Below are 22,346 nucleotides of genomic sequence, written 5' to 3'. Positions count from 1 at the left end.
TAATTTTTTAAATGTTTATTTATTATTTTTGAGAGACAAAGCACAAGCAGGGGAGAGGCAGAGAGAGAGAGAAATACAGAATCTGAAGCAGGATCCAGGCTCCAAGCCATCGGCACAGATGTGGGGCTCGAACCCACAAACCATGAGATCATGACCTGAGCTGAAGTCAGACACTCAACTGACTGAGCCACCCAGGTGCCCCTAATGATATAAATTTTAAATACACTCTCATAAAGTGTAATTGTGACAGCTAACACTTACTGAATGATTTCTATGTGCCCCACATGACTCTTTATTCTTTACCTTCATTAACCCACCAATGGTCCCAACATCCCACTCTACAATAGAGAAAACTAAGGTACAGAAAGATGTGGAAGTCTGCAAGATGAATGAGCTAATGAGTTTTGGAGCCTAGGTACAGATCCAGGTAGTCTGACAACAGAGATCACCTTGAATTAAGTACATACATATTGATATATAATCTTTCTGTGTTTAAAATATCTGTGTATGGGGGCGCCTGGGTGGCTCAGTCGGTTAAGCGGCCGACTTCAGCTCAGGTCATGATCTCGCGGTCCGTGAGTTCGAGCCCCGCGTCGGGCTCTGTGCTGACAGCTCAGAGCCTGGAGCCTGTTTCAGATTCTGTGTCTCCCTCTCTCTGACCCTCCCCCGTTCATGCTCTCTCTCTCTCTCTGTCTCAAAAATAAAGTAAATGTTAAAAAAAATTAAAAAAATAAAATATCTGTACACACGCATGTGTACTGGGATGTTTGGTACATATTGGTTAAGGATTCATAATCTTATTTTAAAATTGATGCTTACGGAGACACTATCTTCCCACTTCTGAGCAATTATACAGTGTATCCAGATCTATGCAACGTATACTGGTTGCTTGTGGACTATCATCTCTAATAATAATACCCGGCGGATGTTCAATGTCAATGGATAGGAAATATCATTAAATGGAATCCATCCCTGATTTTCTATCATTCTCTATCTTGTTTGCTGGCTGATTCTTTGTTCTGCACCTGCATCAAAACAAAACCTGTACCTATTTTTGTATTTGCATAAATTGACTTATTTTGGATTTCTTCCCAGATTCCACAACATATCAGCCCTACAGTATATCACCCACACCTGTGTATTTGTGATGCAGACTGGGACATTTCCAGTTGTCCTAGAATTGGTGGCTATAGTCCTTAATGGAAAGATGTGGTTTTAAACACCTCACATTCTAAAATTTTTTTTAATGTTTATTTTTATTTTTGACAAAGAGAGAGAGAGATGGAGCATGAGTGGGGGAGGGGCAGAGAGAGAGGGAGACACAGAATCTGAAGCAGGCTCCAGGCTCTGAGCTGTCAGCACAGGGCCCGACGCAGGGCTCGAACTCACACTGCAAGATCATGACCCGAGCCGAAGTCAGACGCTCAACTGACTGAGCCACCCTGGTGCCCCTAAGCATCTCACATTCTACAGGGAGCTGCTCATTAGTAGGGTTAGACATGTAGCTCAGGTTGGAGAAGTGGACCTGCTCCCTCCCCAGTCCTTTTGAGAACTATATAAAGAGATGAATTGGAGGAGGGAGAATGAAAGTAATGTCCTGCCTAGACGGTAGCAAGGGAGGAGAGGAAGGTGGTTCCCCCTTCCCCATTGCTGACCAAGCAACATGGGTTGGGGATGTTCCATGAGAATCAGTCTTACAGATTCCAGTGGACACCTTTGTTCCCAGTTGGTGTCTACTGACTTGTCTGCCCAAACTGGTGCTGCCACTAGTGAAGACAAACACTGCGAGAAAAACTTCTGGGGCACCTGGGTGGCTCAGTCGGTTGAGTGTCTGACTTCAGTTCAGGTCATGATCTCGCAGTTCATGAGTTCAAGCCCCTAACTGGGCTCTCTGCTGTCAGTGCAGAGCCTGCTTCGGATCCTCTGTCTCCCTCTCTCTCTCTGCCCCTCCCCTGTTTGTGCACACACACACACACACTCTCTCCCTCTCAAAAAAAAAAAAAACATTCAAAAGAAAGAAAAACTTCTACACAGTGTCCATTGTAGACTTCATGTTTATGTGCCCCCAAATCCATATGTTGAAAGCCTAACCTCTAAAGGGATGGTGGGCCTTTGTCAGGTTATTAGATTATCAGAGTGGAGCCCTCATGATGGTATTAGTGTCCTTATAAGAAGAGACACAAGGGGCGCCTGGGTGGCTCAGTCAGTTGAGCATCAGACTTCAGCTTAGGTCATGATATCATGGTTGGTGGGTGAGCCCCACATTGGACTCTGTGCTGACAGCTCAGAGCCTGGAGCCTGCTTTGGATTCTGTGTCTCCCTCTCTCTCTGACCCCCACCTGCTCACACACTCTTTTGAATCTCTGTGTCAAGAATAAACATTAAAAAATGAAAACATAAACCAAAAAAAAAAAAAAAAAGAGATACAAGACAGCCTGATTTTTCTCTTGGTGCTCTCTCCACCATGTGAGGATACAATGAGAAGATGTCCATCTACAAACCGGGAAGCAGGCCCTCATCAGACACTGAATCTGCTGGTGCCTTCATCTGGGACTTCACAAACCTTTCAGAACTGAGAAAAAAAAGTTTCCTACTTAAGCCACCCAATCTATGGTATTTTTAATGATAGTAGTCTGAATTGACTAAGACAGTCCTGTATTAGCAGATGCCACCAGCAGCCACCAAACTCAATGTTCAACATGGATGGCTGTGCATGTCCCCAAACCTCACCACTATCCCTCCTTCCTCCAATCATATTCTTGAGATTAACAGATTGGCAAATTTCACAAATCCTTGTACGAGTGCTATGTGTCGGGCATTGTACGTGATTTGCAAGTGCTAACTCACTTACCCTGTGTGAAGACTAATGAGGTAGGATCCTCTTATTAGTTCCACTGTACAAATGAGGAAGCCGAGTCATACAGAGGTTATGGGATTTGCTCAAAGTCACACAGCTGCCAAGCGGCAGATTCCGCCTGCAGCAGGCAGTTGCTGCTCTTAATCTCTAGGCTTCACCTTCTCCACCACCACTCACCCCTCACCCATGGGCCGCACGCTCACACATCCTCCAATGCTGGGGCAAGAAGACACCAAGTCCCTGCCCCACTCAAAGACACTCAAGACAGAAGCCCGGCTGGCACAGCAGGAAAGGAAGGCGATTGGATTTAAATCCGGTAAAAAGAAGGGCAGGGACTTTAAACCGACCTAAGCTGGATCTGTAGTAACCAAAAACAATCATAAAACTACAGGAGTTTGCCAAATGTACTTAAGGGGTAGGAATTTGACAAACGAATTTAAAAGCAAGTAATGTGGGCTGGGGGGAATAAAACTACCTCATGTTTGAGCCTTCTGAGTTCAGACTGCTCCATAAATCACATATTTTTCTGATCATGCATTCTCAGACCTTAGTCATACCTTTATCCCCAGCTCTTACCTTGCTGAAATACAGAGACGATCCAGAAGAGATGACCCCACACCCTTGCTCTGGTTTTACAATTTCTCCCCCAATAACTTCTTGCCAGTCAGACTCCCAACCATTCTGGTTCTCAAAATCTGACATAATCGTGGAAGGAAGAGCCGCTTCTGGGTGGCATTCGGTGCCTTGGTACCCCTGGTCACACCTATGAGAGAGGAAGGCCAAACAAACAAGTCACCGTCTCCTCTGTGAATGCCAAGGCCACGCACCTGAAGCATTTCCTATGTCTCACTTTTGCTCAGACCTTAGCATCCACACTAGATATTTCTCCAGTGTCAATCTGTGTATGTGGTAGTGACAACCTTCAGGTTTTAACAGACACCAAACAGCAAGAACAAAAGGACTGAATCCTTAAAAGAAACAGTGCTATAACAGAACTGAGGCATCAAGCAGTAATGAAGAAGGATGTGTGTGTGTGTGTGTGTGTGTGTGTGTGTGTGTGTGTGTGTTGGTGGCTGGGGAGAAGAAGAGTGGGATTTTCCTCAAAGTCACATATAGTCTTCAAAGTCACATATAAATATTTGTCTGTTCATCCAACATGTAGCTCTGGCCACGTTTTATAGCTCCCTTTTCTGATTAAATTACATCTCTTTTAGAGTCTTTGAGTATTTAACTGTGTTCCTATCTCATCCTCATTAGCGATAATCACCATGGCCCCCTGCCCACAACCTTGAGCTTCTCTCGAAGTGACATAAGACAGCGTGTAGCAGCTGTCTGACAGGTGCTTTAAGAGTGTCAGAGGAAGGAAAGGGAAACAATAGCAAGGCTCTTGTTTCCCAAAGAGGACTTTGGGGTTAATTAATAAACTCTGAAATTTATACCCAGGAGGCCTGGTCTTTTGTTAGATTTTGAAGTTTAGAATATATGGCTTCAGACTTTACTTAAATGTAACAACAGCTTGGGGCGCCTGAGTGGCTCAATCAGTTGAGCGTCCAACTTCAGCTCAGGTCATGGTCTCACGGCTCATGGGTTTGAGCCCCGTGTTGGGCTCTGTGCTGACAGCTCAGAGCCTGGAGCCTGCTTCAGATTCTGTCTCTCCTCTCTCTCAAAAATAAATAAACATTAAAAAAAAACTTTTTCAAATGTAACAACATCTTTTACATCTGAAATAAGAACAGAAAGGAGGATCCTTTTCTTTTGGCTATTTCATTCTTTATTAGTCTGTCCATACAACTCTGAGGACAACTGCTATGGTATCCCTCTAAACACAAATTCTGGGACATCTGGGTGGCTCAGTCGGTTGAGTGTCTGACTTCAGCTCAGGTCATGATCTCATGGTTCGTGGGTTCGAGCCCTCAGACTTGCTGCTGTCAGCACGGAGCCTGCTTGGGATTCTCTGTCCCCCTCTCTCTCTACTCCTCCCCAATTCATGCTCTCTCAAAAACAAAACAAAAACAAAAACAAAAAAACCTAAAACGACACTTAAACACAAATCCTGAGAAGCACACAATCACACTTGGTGGCATACATACCTGCACATACCGTGGTCACATGAGCCATGCCCACTGCACATACTTGGGCACTGCTGCCCAATGTAAATGTTATCCAAAGCCCACTCGTCTTGGGCTGTGTAATAGCTCTGACTCCAGCGGAAGCGGGTGGCACTGGACCTAGAAACAAGGTATGGTAATAAATCCAATATTTTAACTGACACGTGGCAGCACAAAGAATGTCAGAGTTCAGAATCTTTCAGATAACGGAACTTCCTGGAACTTGTATTTTTTTTCAATATATGAAGTTTATTGTCAAATTGGTTTCCATACAACACCCAGTGCTCATCCCAAAAGGTGCCCTCTTCAATACCCATCACCCACCCTCCCCTCCCTCCCACCCCCCATCAACCCTCAGTTTGTTCTCAGTTTTTAACAGTCTCTTATGCTTTGGCTCTCTCCCACTCTAACCTCTTTTTTTTTTTTTTCCTTCCCCTCCCCCATGGGTTTCTGTTAAGTTTCTCAGGATCCACGTAAGAGTGAAACCATATGGTATCTGTCTTTCTCTGTATGGCTTATTTCACTTAGCATCACACTCTCCAGTTCTATCCACGTTGCTACAAAGGGCCATATTTCATTCTTTCTCATTGCCACGTAGTACTCCATTGTGTATATAAACCACAATTTCTTTGTCCATTCATCAGTTGATGGACATTTAGGCTCTTTCCATAATTTGGCTATTGTTGAGAGTGCTGCTATAAACATTGGGGTACAAGTGCCTCTATGCATCAGTACTCCTGTATCCCTTGGGTAAATTCCTAGCAGTGCTATTGCTGGGTCATAGGGTAGGTCTATTTTTAATTTTCTGAGGGACCTCCACACTGTTTTCCAGAGTGGCTGCACCAGTTTGCATTCCCACCAACAGTGCAAGAGGGCTGAACTTGTATTTTGCTGCCAATCATTTTTCTTTGGTAGTTTAATGTCTGCTCAATCATTATCCAATTCAACAATTTTATCATGAAGAAAAGTTAAAAAGAAATCTGTGGTTTGGATATATACCTCAACCTTAATTTAATTGGTGACATTTTAAAGAAAAACAAAATATCAGATTTTTTAGTTGTTGTTACACAGAGATTTGATGCTAGGAAAAGAAAGGAAAAAAGAAAGAATATTTAAAAAAAAAAGTATATACGAAAGAGCCTCTCATTCACAGATGAAAATGTGAGGTGTTTAAATTACACTACTACTATTCCTTATGATAAACACAACAGTAGTTATTGGAAAACTTCCAGTTAGCTCTCAATAGAAGATGACAGTTGAGTTTGGGGGTATTGTTTTGGGGTTGAGGGACATGCTACAATGTACTATAAGTAAGAACATCTGGGTGCTAAATTCTGCTTATTATTTCTGAAACATTAACTTGTTTTGGTTTCATGGACAAGCTGATGTTAAGTGGAAACAAAAAGTTAAACAGTCCATTGTACACAGAAAACACTTGGGACCTTGATTCATCTAAACCAGAGAGAAAGTCTAAAAAGAGGGAATTTTGAGAGCACATTCACTGTGCTCAAGAAAGTTGCCATTCACTGACTGTCATAAAACATTCTTTTAAAATCATATCATATTTTTTGTCTCTAGAAATTTTCAGGGGTTGTGATTAGTTCTTTTTGGTGCCCAACAAAAGTGCAAAACAAAAGAAAACAAAAAAGATGCGCAGAATTAATGTGCAGGCTCAGTTCCATTGATTAAACCCTCCCAGAGCACACTACCTACACATACACTTGATCTTAATGGCTCAGAATGATCCCTTAATGTCTACTGCATCAATTACCCACATATTAAATACTCCCTAAGTACGTAACAGATTGTTAAAATCCAGGCTAAGCCTTTATTGTTTATTTTACCAATGATCTATGGCTAATATGTTGCATTTTCATTCCTAGTAGGATAATTCCAGGATTCACTGAGATGCTTCCAGTAGACACACGATTGCTGCATATCAGTGCTCGTCATGATATGTGCCATGACAAGAATGCGCCTCCTCTATGGTAATAATTTATATTTGTAATCTAACAGCCATCACAACTTCCAGAGTTCCATTAAGAAATTCCTACTATAGGGGCGCCTGGGTGGCGCAGTCGGTTAAGCGTCCGACTTCAGCCAGGTCACGATCTCGCGGTCCGTGAGTTCGAGCCCCGCGTCAGGCTCTGGGCTGATGGCTCGGAGCCTGGAGCCTGTTTCCGATTCTGTGTCTCCCTCTCTCTCTGCCCCTCCCCCGTTCATGCTCTGTCTCTGTCTGTCCCAAAAAAAAAAAAAAAAAAAAAAAAAAGTTGAAGAAATTCCTACTATAAAAGTAGGTACATTGTTTTAGAGCACAGAGCCCTACAGAAAAGAAGACAATTAAGTTTCATGTATCAGTGTCATGCCAAGGACTGCGTCATGCTTTCAGGACTGCTTGTAATCTGAGTCAAGTCTAAGGCCACAGGTGTTCAGATTGTGAGCTCTTCTGGGGAGAGGGCCATCTTTAGTCTCAATAGTTTGCACAGGAACAGAATAAAGTAGGTGTACCAAAAATGTCTGCTAAAAAAATGAGTCAATGAATGGAAAAGCAGGCCAGGAAAGGGCAGCCTGTTTCTGACTTCTCTTGGTAATGAAGTAAAGAATTTGGTAGGAGTCTGGGGACTTGACCCCTTGGACCCTAGCCCTGCAATTTATCAGCTGTGTGACCTTTAGTGAGGAATTTAAGCCTTCAGGTTTTCTAAGTTCCTCACCTCTCAAATAAGGGGACTGGACAAACTGATTTCTAAGATCCCTTCCAGCTCGTAAATTTAGTGATTATTCTGGTGGTTGTTGACTGAGGATGGTTTATTTTCTTTAAAGTCACATGTCTACATGAAACACATTGTTTTGAAGTTTTGATATTTCAAACATTAAAATGGGGTTGGAAGGTTTCAGAAATCTGTCCTAGATTTCCCAGTTTATTTATGCTTCTGAACAGTCACATGTAAACACATCCTAAATTCTTTGGCTAAGTAAATTAATCCTTATGTGCATCTTGTGAACTCTTGAAAAAGATAGTACCTCCTGAAGATAAAAAGCTCAAAGTGGATTCTTCCATTTAAAATTACAATCCACAGTTTAATGTGATGTTAATTAACAGAAAAGGAAGCAAGAAGAGGTTGAATATTGGCTTTGTTTTTAGTGAGAAAAAAAAATTAGTTGTGTGAGCAATCTCCAGCTGGTCGCACATGAGAACACAAGGTGTGATCTCACTGATTTGCAGTTGCATCACTGCTAAATATTGCCCTCAATACAAATATTTAATTTGCCAACCCCTTCCTGCCTCAAATCTAAGCAATCTTGGAAGGAACGTCTTGTGTATTTCAGGTTGGGTCCGAAAGTGGGACCACTTTGATGTGCCGTGTGCATCATGAAATGAAGTCGACTTGCAATTAAAGTCCAAACTCTATGGATTCCCCAAAGCAACAAAACTTGACAGTCTTGTCTTAATTGATTTTTTCCCCATCATATAAACTTCTAAACTGAATTAAACTACCACTGAGTCATCTCTTGACAGGTATCAAGGTATCAAGGCTAAGGAATCAAGGTAAATGAAGCCTGACTAAATTGTATTTTCCACTTTCAGAGTTACTGTAATTACATTTACCCAATTATTCTGAAACTCATTCAGTCATTAGGCGTAGGTTTGTTTATGAAGTCAGCAACTGACAGCTGTTTGGGTCTCATTAGGCCCTGTTCTTATGTAAATGTCTCTCATAAAAACAAAATTAATTTTCATTGGGTAACAAATGCTCAGTTCATATACAATATTATTTCTCTGAGCAGGTGTATATATAGTTGGTATTTCTGCTGAAAGTTGTCCCACCTAGCATATCTTCCAAAGTTAACAGACCTTTGATAACATGGGAACCACATTTGCTTGTATGCATTCAATTGATAGTTGCATATACATCAGTCAAAGCAGCAGAACGAAGATTTGCCAAAAGGCAAGATGTTTCAAACTAAATTGCACTCCCTCTCTCCAGTGCTTGAGTAAAACATGGTATTTGCAAAAGTTTGAAATGAATATAATACACAAAATGATCAGGAACACCAAGGACAATAAATGAAATTTATCCTTATAGCAGAGCTTTTAAAAAGCTTTATAAATCCAAAAACAATGATAATAACCAGTTGAACACTATTTTTTTTTTGAAATGTAGTAATAATGTTTAGTTTAAGTATTAGCGGGAGTACTAAAAGAAACTATCTTATTGGGTTGTTTGTTTTTAAAAAGTATGTTTACTTTCTTTACCTAGGGCTTGGAAAAGAATTTGGAAAAGCAGAATTCAATTATTCACTTACATGTACTTAAAGGCAAATAGCTGCAGGAATAATCTAATAGTGAGGCACACTGAATTAAAATTCTACTTAATTCTCCAACATGTAATGAGTACCCAATGTGTGGCAGGCAGTATTGGAACTGAAGTATTTAAAGGTTAAATAGATTTCCTCTCAAGTGTGTAATAAACATTAATGAGAATTGATCTTTTCTGACTATACTAAAACCTTCAACTCAGTGATACTATCTTTTAAGCAAGGAAATAATACTGTAACACACAATTTGAAGGTAAAATAACCTGCAGTTTTGGATTTTTGTTTTTTCTGGGTTTTTTTTTTATAAAGGACAATACTTTTTGGATACTCTCTAAACTACATTAATTAAGAATAATAGTTTAGAACATTTCTGAGGATGATAAGACATCTCTAAAATATACTATATACTATAAAGATTACTGACCTAACCATCATAATTTTGAAATTCTATTCCACACGTCAATAAATAAAAAGGAACATTTTTTAAGTAATGAGGGTAATATACTTAATGATAAAATAATCATAAAGAAAAAGCCTCAGTATTTATGACTAGTATTTCAATTGATCTGTTGTTTTTTAATAATCTTGATAGGTATGCTTGGAATATCCTTGAAATTAAATAAAAGTCTTGATTGTATTTCCAGCAGTGGATATAAAGAAGCAGGATGTTAGAGAAAGGAGCAACTTGTTATACAAAGCATTAGTTGAGTATCCAGGAAATGGCTCACAGTTGGATATAAAAAAATCTGTGGAAATCAAATTTCAAGCATTTTATTCCAACTGACATAATGATGAATCCTTAAAAATAATCAAGTAGACATTCTTCTATAATTCAGTAATTCAACTAAAGGACGTATAATATTAATTCTGGGTTGTTATCTAACCAATTGTTTTTGTGTAGAGTCTAACTTTATTGTAAAATAATCTAAGAAGGGTTTATTTAGTAATTTTCTCTTTATAAAAGGGCTCTCGGAAGGCAGATGCCAAAGAAAAATATAATTCTTGTCTCTCTCTTTCACTACTACTAAATATCATCACAGAATCTTAGAATTCAAGAACTGTGAGGGACTTTCAAGATCATCTAATTAAACTCCTTTATTATACTCTGAAGAAATCAGGCTTGAAGAGGTTGTGAATGGTTAAAATCATGTGATTAATTAATCACTGGGAGGGATATTGAAAACTCAGGCCTTCTAATTTCTATTTCAAGTTTCTTTCTTGGGTGAGCTTATCCTGTCCCAGGGCTTCAAATGTACTTGTGGTATTTAATTCTTCAACCCAAAGTACATTTTATCCTAAGAAACCTCTTTTTTGAGCTCCAGATGTATAAGTCCAGTTGGCTTCTTGACATTTCTGCTGGGATAGATAAGTCTCTCAACTCTCTATCACAAAAACAGAACACTTCATTTCCTGACCCCAATCCACTCGTTCTCCAGGCTTTCCCACCTCTGTCAGTGGTACAACCATCCAGCAATTTCCCTAGGCCTTGGATTTACAAGCTGTTTTTGAGTCTTCCCTTTCTACCACAGTCCCCACCCAGTATATCAGCAAGCTCTATTTGATTAAAATCTATTTCACAAATGATGGCTCTTGTCATGTCTGCCACAATCATACTCAAAGCCACCTAAACAGCAAACGCCTGAAACCCCCAATGTGATTCCCTGTCTTCACTCTTTTTCCTACAATCTATTCCTCACAAGGTGCCCGGAGTGATCAATCTAACACAAAATGATGTAATATTTAGGGGAAAAATGTGTTTTTCTCTTAAGCATTATCATGTATTTAACTTTTTCCTTAGTTACTGAGGCTTTAGCTTCTTGGGGGGTGATTTTTATTGTTACTGAAAGAATGTGAATAGAGGAAAAGAGTGTACATTAAGCTTTTGAAATAAAAAGTAGGGCTTTGAAGTGAAAAAACAGCCTTGAAATACAAGCTGTCTTGATATAGGAGTTTTTGGATTCCTGCATCCTTTCCTTCTATGAATGTCACACCCAAAGGAACCAGCTTATTGAGTTCTCCCATAAAAAGAAAAGTTGGGGCAAAAAGGGAGGTCAGAAAAAGCTAGGACACAGATGGTATTGTGCTAAGTGAAATAAGTCAGACTGACAAAGACAAATACAATATAATTTCTCTTACCATGGAATCTAAAATACAAAACAAATGAATAAACAAATAAAAAACAGAATCAGACCCACAAATACAGAGAACAAACTGATGGTTGCCACAGGGGTGGGGGTGGAGGGATGGGCAAAATGAGTGAAGGGGTGTGGGAGATACAGGCTTCCAGTTATGGAATGAATAAGTCATGGGAATAAGAGGCACAGCATAAGAAATATGGTCAATGGTATTGTAATAGTGCTGTATGGCCACACAGTTGCTACACTTGTGGTAAGCATCACATAATGTATAGAGTTGTCAAATCACTAAGTTGTGGGGGGGGTGCCTGGGTGGCTCAGTCAGTTAAGCATCCAACTCTTGATTTCAGGTCAGGTCATGATCTCATGGTTTGTGAGATCAAGCCCTGCATCGGGCTCTGTGCTGATAGTGTGGAGCTGGCTTGGGATTCTCTTTCACCCTCTTTCTCTGCCCCTCCCACTATGCTCCGTCTCCTCTCTCTGTCTCTCTCTGCCTTTCAAAATAAATACATAAAAAGCATTTTTTTTAAAAAAATCATTAAGCTGTGCACCAAAAACGAATTTAACATTGTGTGTCAACCATACTAAAACTTAAGGTAAATAGGGACCGTCTGGAAATTAAATTTTCATTAGCCCTATTTTTGCAAATATCCTCAGTATAAAAGAAAGATCTGGGTTTTTTGATGACAAAGAAAATGCATCTTGCCATTGTGCTTAACTCTTGTTTGCATTCCAGCCATGCTAATAGAGGTAATAAAAGTGAAAGTAACAACCATATGCAAAGATGTCATCTCTCACCAAGTTTTCTGGGGAAGAAGCACTGTGACTCTCCTCCACTGCGTGAACTCACTAGCGTGGTAAATACTTGCTGATGTGAATTCTTGACAACTTGGCATACTTGGAAGGCATTCCTAAAAGAGAGGGAGGCAAAAATTAAACTCAGCTTCTGTTTCCTCCAGGGGCCATATGTTTACTCACTCACCATAAGTGAAAAAGGCCTTAGAGAAATCTAATGTCATTTTCTTAACCATGTGCAATATGGATGCAGTCCATGATTTTCCCTTCTCTGAGGCTAAAATATTTGGGAAATAATGGGAACAAGTGCCACCATGAAATTAAATGTCTTTTAATCCTAATCCTCACATATAAACATGGAAATGGATCAGGACCCATTTTTGTGACCTGTTATAACATTGGCATTTGGTAGAATTATTCTATTCACTGTTATTTATGCATTATTGCAATGTCAGATCTCTGTGTGTATGTATAAAGAAGTACACTTTATCCTAAGAAACTGTATTTTTGTATTTCTTTTTTTTTTAAGGTAAGACATGTCATATTCTTAATATGGTCTACCTACAAGTAAAGAGACTTAGAAAAGAACAGATGAAGATATATTACAGGGATAGAGAAGAAAGAGATGTATTTATGGAGGAAGAGGGTTAGAGAAAATAATATTCAAAACATCATCATCCTAGAGTATCCGGTCCTGAAGTTTTCCCGTTTCTTTTTTATTTTCAATTACCTTTTGGTATCTGCCAGTGCAGAATGTGGAAATCCTTATTGCTGCCTGTGTCAATTCTAAGTTATAAATAATATTGTTCCTTTTCAACCAAACCTAAACTTTTGAAACTGTAATTCTCTGCTTCCTATGTAAAAAGAAGCCTACTCATCACAAGTGTTAGAGAAAGCAGACTTACCTCTTGGACCAGGTGCCAGGTGAGGCCATGATTGGTTGAGTACTCCAGTTTCACCTGGTTGTCCATGTGTGGAGTGTATTTCTGGCCACAGCCCATCACCAAACTGAACTGAATCATATAGGATGCTCCTATCTGCATTGATTGTGTTTCCACATAGCGCATGCTTGAGGCAAGTTTAGAATCTCCGGTGAAACTGAAAGACAGGAGTGGGAATCAGAAGATTAAAAACATGATGAGTTAAGGGAGAATTGAGCTCTTCATTTCATACCATACACCAAAATAACTTAAATATTTTTTAAATTTTTAAATTTTTTTAATTTGAGAGAGTGAGACAGTGTGAGTGAGCACATGGGGGAGAGGCAGAGGGAGGGGAGAGAGGGAGAGAGAGAGAGATAGAGAGAGAGGGAGAATTCCAAGCAGGCTCTGTGCTCAGTGTGGAGCCCAATGTGGGGCTGAATCCCATGACTCTGGGATCATGACCCGAGCGGAAATCAAGAGTCGGATGCTCAACTGACTGGGCCACCCAGGTGCCCCATACATCAAAATAATTTAATTTTACTTATTTAAATCTTGCCAAGCTCTAGAATGGATTTTAGTCAATCTAATAAATGTAATTTAAAATAATCTGCCCATCAAAGAAGCAATATATTTTTTAAACTTAATAGCTGGAGCTGTCAAATATATTTGAAAATGGGTACTCACTCATATATTGTTCACGAGTATAAACCCTTTGACTCATTAATCTCACTTCTTAGAATTTATCTGAAGGAAGTAATCCTAAATTCAAGGACAGCTTTATAAAATATGATTAATATTGCAGGTTTCCTTATAATAGTAATTGGTAACCATTTCAACGTCAAACTACAGGGAAAATGGAATACTTAAGTAAACTGGTATAGCCACTTGACAGATTATCCATATTTCAAATATTTATTAAGGTAATAAAATCAAATTAACATGCTTATGAAAAAATACATTTTTTAAAACCCACAAAGAAATTCACCAGAATGTTTGCAGTGGCTATGTTTGGTGGTGGGAAACTAGACAGTTTACAACTTTTCTTCTGCATTTCTTAGTTTCCAAACAGTCTTCACTGTTCGGGCATTAAATACTGAAAACATTATAGTGTAGTTTTAATGACTGTGCCTAAAGTCGGTAGAATTTTACTGGGTACCAACTGAGTACTATGTAATTGTAAACTGTCTGAAGACAGTCAAAATTACTTTTTTAGAGCAAGTTGCTCAAGGAATTTATAATCCATTAGAGGAGATTAAAATGTGGACACATTTTCACTGTGGTTAATATGGGTAAATGTAATAAGGATTCCAGGGTTGACCACACTGGGGTTTGTCTGCCACAATATTTAGTATTGCCTCCCTGAAGTAGGTCCAGTAGTTCTGTGAGTTCTACTAATCGCAGTAGTTCCTGTGAGTCAGGGGGCTTAGCTGACATAGAAAAGGGAATGATGCAACACTCAGTGACATCTTTGAGGTATTTGATATTTTTTTCTTATTTATCCTTTGCTGAATCAGCAAAATAAGGAGTAACTACACTGCCTTGCTTCTTGAAGACATTAACATGTTATTTAAAGATGTTGGGGTGCCTGGGTGGCTCAGTTGATTAAGCGTCTGACTCTTGACTTCGGCTCGGGTCATGATTTAATGGTTCGTGAGACTGAACCCCACATGGGGTTCTGGGCTGACAGCACTGAGCCTGCTTGGGATTCTCTCTCTCTCTCTCTCTCTCTCTCTCTCTCTGCCCCTCACCTGCTTGCTCTTTCTCTCTTTCAAAACAAATAAAAATAAACTTATAAAAAAGATGTTATTTAAAGATGGGACATTGTCTATAAAGAGGATTGACATGGGTTTGGGCTCAAGGTTATAAAATGCAAGAAGCTTTTTCCTAACAATGACTAAGTACTCTTTAACAGTTTTAAATTAAGCTTTTTTACACTTGGACAATGAATAGGAGAATAAAATGTTTAAAAGCCCCAAACTCTTCTTTAGCTGAATGGTCAATAAAAGGAAGAGAAAAGTCATATTCATAATTGCTGGTATTAAATATCCAGTGTTTACAACTTGTTTATCATTAATAATAAAGATGCCCATCCTTTGTTGATTCTAGGCGATATCCTCAGGCTGTGTTAAGCTAATATCCACGTTATCTTTCTTAGTTCCATCCTTAAAATAACTCTGTGAAGTAGGAATAATATCTCTAGGCAACAAATGTGGCAAAGGGGATAGTAAATGGTAGAGACTCAGTGAGAAATCAGCTTTGCCCAACTCTAAAACCTCTTAACCAATATACTCTCTCTCTGTCCTATTACTATAAGATGGAGAAAAAAAACCACAGTTTTTAATAACTTTCATGTATAGTTAATTTAAAAATCATTAACTTTCAGTTACTGTGTAATGATACTTCGGTGTTAGAGATCTAAAACCATGATTGCTGCTGTGTGATATGCTGCATAGGATGCAATCTAGAAAACATAAACCTGCAGAATGCAATTTTTAACAATATTACAAAAGAAAATAATCAACATAGAATAAAAACACTAGTAAGCCCTATAGGCACAAACTTGTCTACATAAATTCCAGAGTCTTTTAAGTAAGCAAAAAAAAAAAAAAAAAAAAAAAATCTTGACTGCTTCTCTCCATGAGAAATAAATGTTGCTTTTAACTTCAAGGGTTAAATGCACTTTCTAGTATGCTGTATGAGGAAGATAATTAGAGGCAGGCAACTAATTAGTCATTTGAATTGTTTACTTAAAAGGTACACTGTACATCCTGGGCATCTGGGAAAAGCCACGTGGTGCAGGGCAGTACATGAGACTCATGGTCTGCAATCCACAGAGAGCCACTAGAACTTTCTCACCCATGTCCTGCAGAGTATTTCCCCACCACAGCATTTCTGAAATAATTTAAGATTATTTTCACAATCAGCTCCTTCTTCTCCTCAGAGATGGTTTCCTGTCCTTGCAATTCCAAGAGAAACAGAAAGAAATGCTGTATTTTGCACCTTTTTCATGGTTACAATCAACCATGAACCTGGTTCAAGATAGCAAGTACTCAAACCTGAGAAGTATGTGGTCTGTGAGCTACCCTCACGATAACTGCTTTTAAAGGTCCCAAGACACCAAGAAAGAAACAATATAAAAATTATATAAAAGGACAAGTCTGGGGGCACCTGGTTAGTTCAGCTGGTACAGCATGGCGCTGATCTTGGTGTTGTGAAATTGAGCTCCACATTGGGTGCAGAGATTACTTAAAAATAAAATCTTAAATCTTGAAAAAAAGGACAAGAGTCTAAATGAGGACTGTTAAACAGGGGCAATAAAATTCTTACTTAGAACTAATATCTGTTCCACTGGTAATTGTGTCTTTTCTTCTTGTTTTTGTTGTAAGCTAAAGCTGAATGGATTTCTAATCGATACACCTGCCATACTTCATGGTACCATATGATACCTATCCTGATGTCTTAATTGGAAGCAAAATAACACAAGAGAAGCACAGACATCTATGCCTTAAAACTCTGACCATTCATAGTAAGAGTTCACTCAGTTGTTTACCATCCATACTACAAGTTCACTCATGCTTTATTCAGGACTGGCTGAAAGCCAGTGATATTAGGTCAGCGTTTTCTCTCCTGAATATGCTGATGTTCTTACTCAGCTGGAGTTTTAGAGGAGAGAATTTCACAGTCTGCCATCCTTTAATTGATAAAACTGTTCCTCTTTGTTGCTTGTGTAAGTCAGCATAGGTTCACAAAGGTAAAAATGAAGCTGAACTCTGTAACAACCACAGAAACAAAAAATAGTCCACATCACCCTTTTGGGGAGAAATTCTGGAGACAGAATACATTGGAAACCAGGAGGCTTAGTTTCATTTGTGCCGATCTGTAAGAGTGCCTCAAAAATAAAGGGACAATAAAAATGCTCCTGCATCTAATTACAAGATTTAATGAGAGAATGTGGATAATTCTTTCCACTAGGACAAGATTACCTCCCTGTGTCTTTTCATTCTACCACCAAGACGGCTAGTAGGCTCTCTATTATGCCCCTGGTAAAATGGATAACACTATAATGTAACTCATGTTTCCATAGTTCTTTCTTTTTCTTTCTTTTTCTTTCTTTCTTTCTTTCTTTCTTTCTTTCTTTCTTTCTTTCTTTCTTCCTTTCCTTTCCTTTCCTTTCCTTTCCTTTCCTTTCCTTTCCTTTCCTTTCCTTTCCTTTCCTTTCCTTCTTTCTTTCCCTCCCTCCTTCCTTCCTCCCTTCCTCCCTCCCTCCCTAGTCAGCGCACATGCACACAAAGGGGGAGAAGGGCAAAAGGGAGAGAGAGAGAGAAAGAGAGAGAGAATCATAAGCAGGCTCCATGCTCAGCACAGAGCCTGATGTGGGGCTCAATGTGGGGCTTGATCCCATGAGCCTGGAATCATGACCTGAGCTGAAATCAAGAGTTGGATGCTCAACCAACTGAGCCACCCAGATGCCCATTTCCATAGTTCTATACTTAGTTCATAGTATAGTTCCTTTGCCTCCTCCTCTCTTGTTAATCTCACAGATAGCTGAGGATCTGTTTTCCTGACTAGGTTGGAAGCCTCTCTGCAAGAGGAGATCATATCTTGTTCATCCCTGTATCCCCTAAAGCACTCAGAACCTTCTGTACCTCACAGAAGCACCTCATGTTGTTGCAGGACATCATGGTTTTCCAACAGCTAGGTTACTTTATTTATCGAGTTGAGGCCATTTGGAAGGCTATCAGGGATCCTTAACACTGTGTAATGGAGATAAAAAAAAAAACCCAGAGGCTGAGTTGCTGACCCCAGGGTCACACAGTTACTAAAAAGCTAGCAACTAGGCCTTCTGATTTCTACTTTGATGTCCTTTCCTCTATACCATGTCCATTAAAGGCACTTAAAGAATGTTAAATAAAATGAGCACATGAGTGAGGTTTCTCAATTGGGCAGAAGGCAAGTTTTACAAAACCATAGTTCCTTACATGCGGTAATGCACACAAAGTTTTTAAGTTATTCTCACTTAAAGAAATCACTCTTCCTGCATTTCCCCAGAAGCTCTTTCAAATCTCCATAAAAAAGGTTTTTTTTATATGAAAGGCAGATACACACAGCCAACACAAAGTGAGAGAATACCCCTCTCTCTCCCCCCCCCCCCCCAACACAAAGTTCCTTCAAGGCAAATTCACCTAGGGACTGAGCCATTTTCAACAATTGATCCCATTTCTTTAAGAATAGTTTGATAAGTTAGACAACAGTGTCTGAAGTCTCACTACCAATATGCCACAAGAGAAGACAATGCACCAGTATTTACATTTCTTAAAAACTGAAGCAATACTCAACTATTTTCAAGGACCCCACAGAGAAGAATGCCTCTGCAGGGCTTATTTCCACAACAACAGAAGAGCAACTCAAAGCTGGTTTTGGTTGGATGCCATTCAAAAGTATATTCATCTGCAAAACGACATGTAAATGAATCTAAGCCTCTCTAATATCATCTCTTCTTGGGTTTTGTTTTTGTATCAAAGAAACGTTTGCTGGAGTTGACAATCTTGTTGATATAATGGAATTAAAGGAGGCAGTTTTAATTCACTTGTTATTTCTAGAATATTATGTATCAAAACAGAAATAACCATGCTATCTTAGTGGATTATACAAAGTTTACATTTACTGGAAACAACAATCTGACAATAAAGAAGTTTTTGGTTTTTTTTAAAGTAAAAATTTGCAGTCCTACTACCTAAAGATGATCACTGCTAACATTTTCGTATAAATACTTCCAGACTTCCTTATGTTTATACACACATAAACACTTTCCTTTCTTTATTTTTTCTTTTTTTAAAGTTTATTTATTTATTCTGAAAGAGAGAGCCTATGCAGGGGGAGGGGCAGAGAGAGAGGAGAGACAGAATTCCAACCAGGTTCTCAGCAGACTGCACAGAGCTGTACGCAGGGCTTGAACCCCAAGATCATGAGATCATGACCTGAGCCGAAATCAAGAGTCAGACACTGAACTGACGGAGCCATCCAGGCACCCTCATTTCTCTTTCTTTTAAAAAAATTATTACAAAATCATAATAAACCTGTTCTTTTTTTCTTTTCACAACTATTTCATTGACATCTTTCCACACTGAAAAAATGTTGAGAATAAGCCAATCTCCAATTATGGAACTCTCTGGAGGTTGCTTCCATTTTTCACTGCTATAAACAATGCTTCTATAATATGCATTCTTATATATCTTTGTGTACTGGTCCAATTATTTCCTTAAGATAAATTCCTAGAAGCAGAATTGCTGGGTCAAAGCAAATTTTAAAAATGAGCATTTACTGCGAAGTTGCCCTTCAAAAAAGTTGTAGTGGGAAATATAGCCTTCCAGTTATGGAATGAATAAGTCACAGGAATAAAAGGCACATCATAGTGAATATAGTCAATGATACTATAACAGTGTTGTATGGTGACAGATGGTAGCTATACTTGTGGTAAGGATAGCATAATGTATAGAGAAGGTGAATCACTTTGTTGTATACGTGAAACTAATGTAAGTAACACTGTGTGTCAACCATACTCAAAAAAAAATTAAGAGCTTGTGGATTTCGAAATAGCTAGGGCACTCCTTATTTTATCTTGTTGAACTGGCAATCAAAGGTGAGGCAAGAGAAAAAAATACATGAGGAATCTTTGAAATTCTTTTTTTACCCTTCCAACTATGTGCAGCCATGTACATTATTTAGAGTGTAGTTAAGCAGGGTCATTTTAGGACTTTTAAAGGATCTTCAGGCCCACGGGTAGCTGTTGGTTACGTGTCCAGCTTTGGCTCAAGTCATGATCTTGCGGTTCATGACTTCAAGCCCCGTGATGGGCTCTGTACTGACAGCTGAGCCTGGAGCCTGCTTCAGATTGTGTCTCCCTCTCTCTCTGCCCCTCCCCTGCCCCAAAATAAATAAACATTAAAAAAAATGTAAGACTTTTAATCTTTGGAAATTCAATTACACATCATGGCAAACATATTAAAATACACCCACATCCATTATATATTTTTCATTACAAAAACCTCCAAATAGATTTTATAATTTTGCCTTTAAATTTTATTTGCTACTAGTGATGCATGTAATTTATGTTTGGTTGTAATTATTCAGCACATTCAGGAATCTGACCAAAAAATTATTTCCAATATCATGAAATTTTATGAATATTTAAATTTAGCAGTTAAGGGAGTTAACATATATTGTGTTTTGTAGATATTTAATTTAAATTTATTAATCCTACTTTTGCAATTTGCTTATCATATTTTTGAGATAATATTCATTTCCTCAGTTCCTGGACTTTATCCAGGCCCCTGAAAAGCTTTGAGGCCCTGGCATGTGCCCAAAATGACTAATGAAAGAACTTCCTAGGAAGAGGCAGAGAGAATGTAAAGGTATTAGAAGAAGAAAGAGCTTGACTTGGTGGGAGTAGAGAGAAGGAATACCACGGTGGTTGGGATGGTCAACTGGGCCAGGTCACCCAGGGCCTACCATGGAGATTTCATGAACCACTGTCCATAGAAAGTAATTTTCTCAGCCTATTGAACTTCTACTTCAACAAACCACACATACCATGAATCTAAATCATCAAATGTAGAATTCTCTGGTTAATTTCTTTAGTGGTGTGTTTACTCTCTTACTTCCAAAATCTCACTTAGCTACTACTTAGTCCAAATGAAGATTTTTTAGGGAAATCTAACTTTGGAGAAATAAATGACTTAAAAATCAACCATGTGGACATCAACAGGACATGAGTCTTGGCATATGGCTATTTTATTCATTTCTTTGGCAGGTCCTATGGCTTTGTCCTTCAATATATATCTTCAAGTGGTCCATTTCTCCACTACATCATTCTGTTCCTAGCATCATTATAAGCACATGTAGATGACACTGTTAGCCTCCAAGCTGAGCTCCTTCTACTGCTTCACCTGTTACCCTCTATCATCTGTTCTCCAAAAAGCAGCCACAATTATTTTTTAAATATAATCACATTATATTACTCCTCTGCTACAAATTATTTACTCACTTCCCATAACACTTAGGATAAATTCCAAAATCGCTATATTGCTCTATAAGGTACTAATATAATCTATCTCCTTGCCTGCCTCAGGGCCTTTGCTCTTGCTGTTCTCTCCACCTGTGATGCTTTCCTTGCACCCTTTTACATCATTGTCTTTCATTCTTCTGCTCTGTTCTAATGCCTCCAGGAGGGCTTTACTGACTATCTTACCTAAAAAAGTTTCACTCTCCACTTATGCTACCTCATGTTCCATTCATTTATTCTCACAGCACAAACCACTTCCTGAAATATTATTATGCATGATTACTTGTTTACTGTTGTTATTCCCCTCCAGAATGTAAGCTCTGCAAATAAAAGACGTTTCTATCTTCATCTCCAAAACCTACTGTGCTTCCTCCAGCACAAATAGTGCCAGTAGTGCAATCACTATCCAGTCAAATGTATAAATTAGTCTATCAGTGAATGAAAAACTTCATGTAATGAAATCCTTATGTTGAAAAGCCTAAAAAGTAGACTCTATTTTAGAAAGTCATTTATAAATCTATTTAGGGGAATGTTCAATTATATTACCAGTTTGTTGGAGGCACTGATACTCCTGGGTACTGAAAGTACTCTTTAAATAGCTGCTGAAAAAAGCAGTAAGTGACTTTTCAGTTTGTTACTCAATATATTTACTTTATCTATCTGCTAAGCTTCCTGGAACAATCATTTACTGTGAAATGGTGGTTGAAGTGGCTCTTGGGAGCCACCTCACCCCAAATAGCTTCCTTCAGCACACAATTTAAATTGATTTACTGTTCTTTGTAATTGTCCCTGTAAGGAATAATCCCAAGAAAACTCTAGGCTTACTAGTAAACTATTTAAACTGACAAAATCTCTACAAAAGATATAGGTTGATGTTCAATGAAAGAAAATCCTAAAGAAATTCACTTGGCTGTGTCTTCTAATGGAAGAAGCTGGTGGCATTGATAAAATTGAGATTGCAAATTCACGAGAACACTCAGGTTTCCCTGACTGCTTTCAACATTACTGAGAACGATTTTTGTGAGGGAGAAGAAAATGGCACAATATTACCAGCCCTGGACCAAGATCAGGAATTCTCCAAACTGCTTAACAAAAGAATACTAAGGCCCCATAACTTCCAAGCCAAGGACCAAATCTTAAAGGGTAACT

General features: G+C 38.8%; 1 protein-coding gene across 1 annotated transcript in view; it reads right to left on the bottom strand.

The window, feature by feature from the left end:
- RELN (reelin) overlaps nucleotides 1-22,346 on the bottom strand; it is a 532,864-nt gene that overhangs the window by 126,619 nt on the left and 383,899 nt on the right. The window contains 4 exon segments of the mRNA XM_030307797.1: nucleotides 3,434-3,620; nucleotides 4,948-5,085; nucleotides 12,216-12,328; nucleotides 13,118-13,310. Of these exon segments, the coding sequence (XP_030163657.1) occupies nucleotides 3,434-3,620; nucleotides 4,948-5,085; nucleotides 12,216-12,328; nucleotides 13,118-13,310 (631 nt within the window).

This window comes from Lynx canadensis, chromosome A2 (genome assembly GCF_007474595.2).
Source record: "Lynx canadensis isolate LIC74 chromosome A2, mLynCan4.pri.v2, whole genome shotgun sequence".
Lineage (NCBI taxonomy): Eukaryota > Metazoa > Chordata > Mammalia > Carnivora > Felidae > Lynx > Lynx canadensis.
Note: the sequence above shows the minus strand (reverse complement) of the source record. Positions and strands in the feature narration are given on the sequence as shown.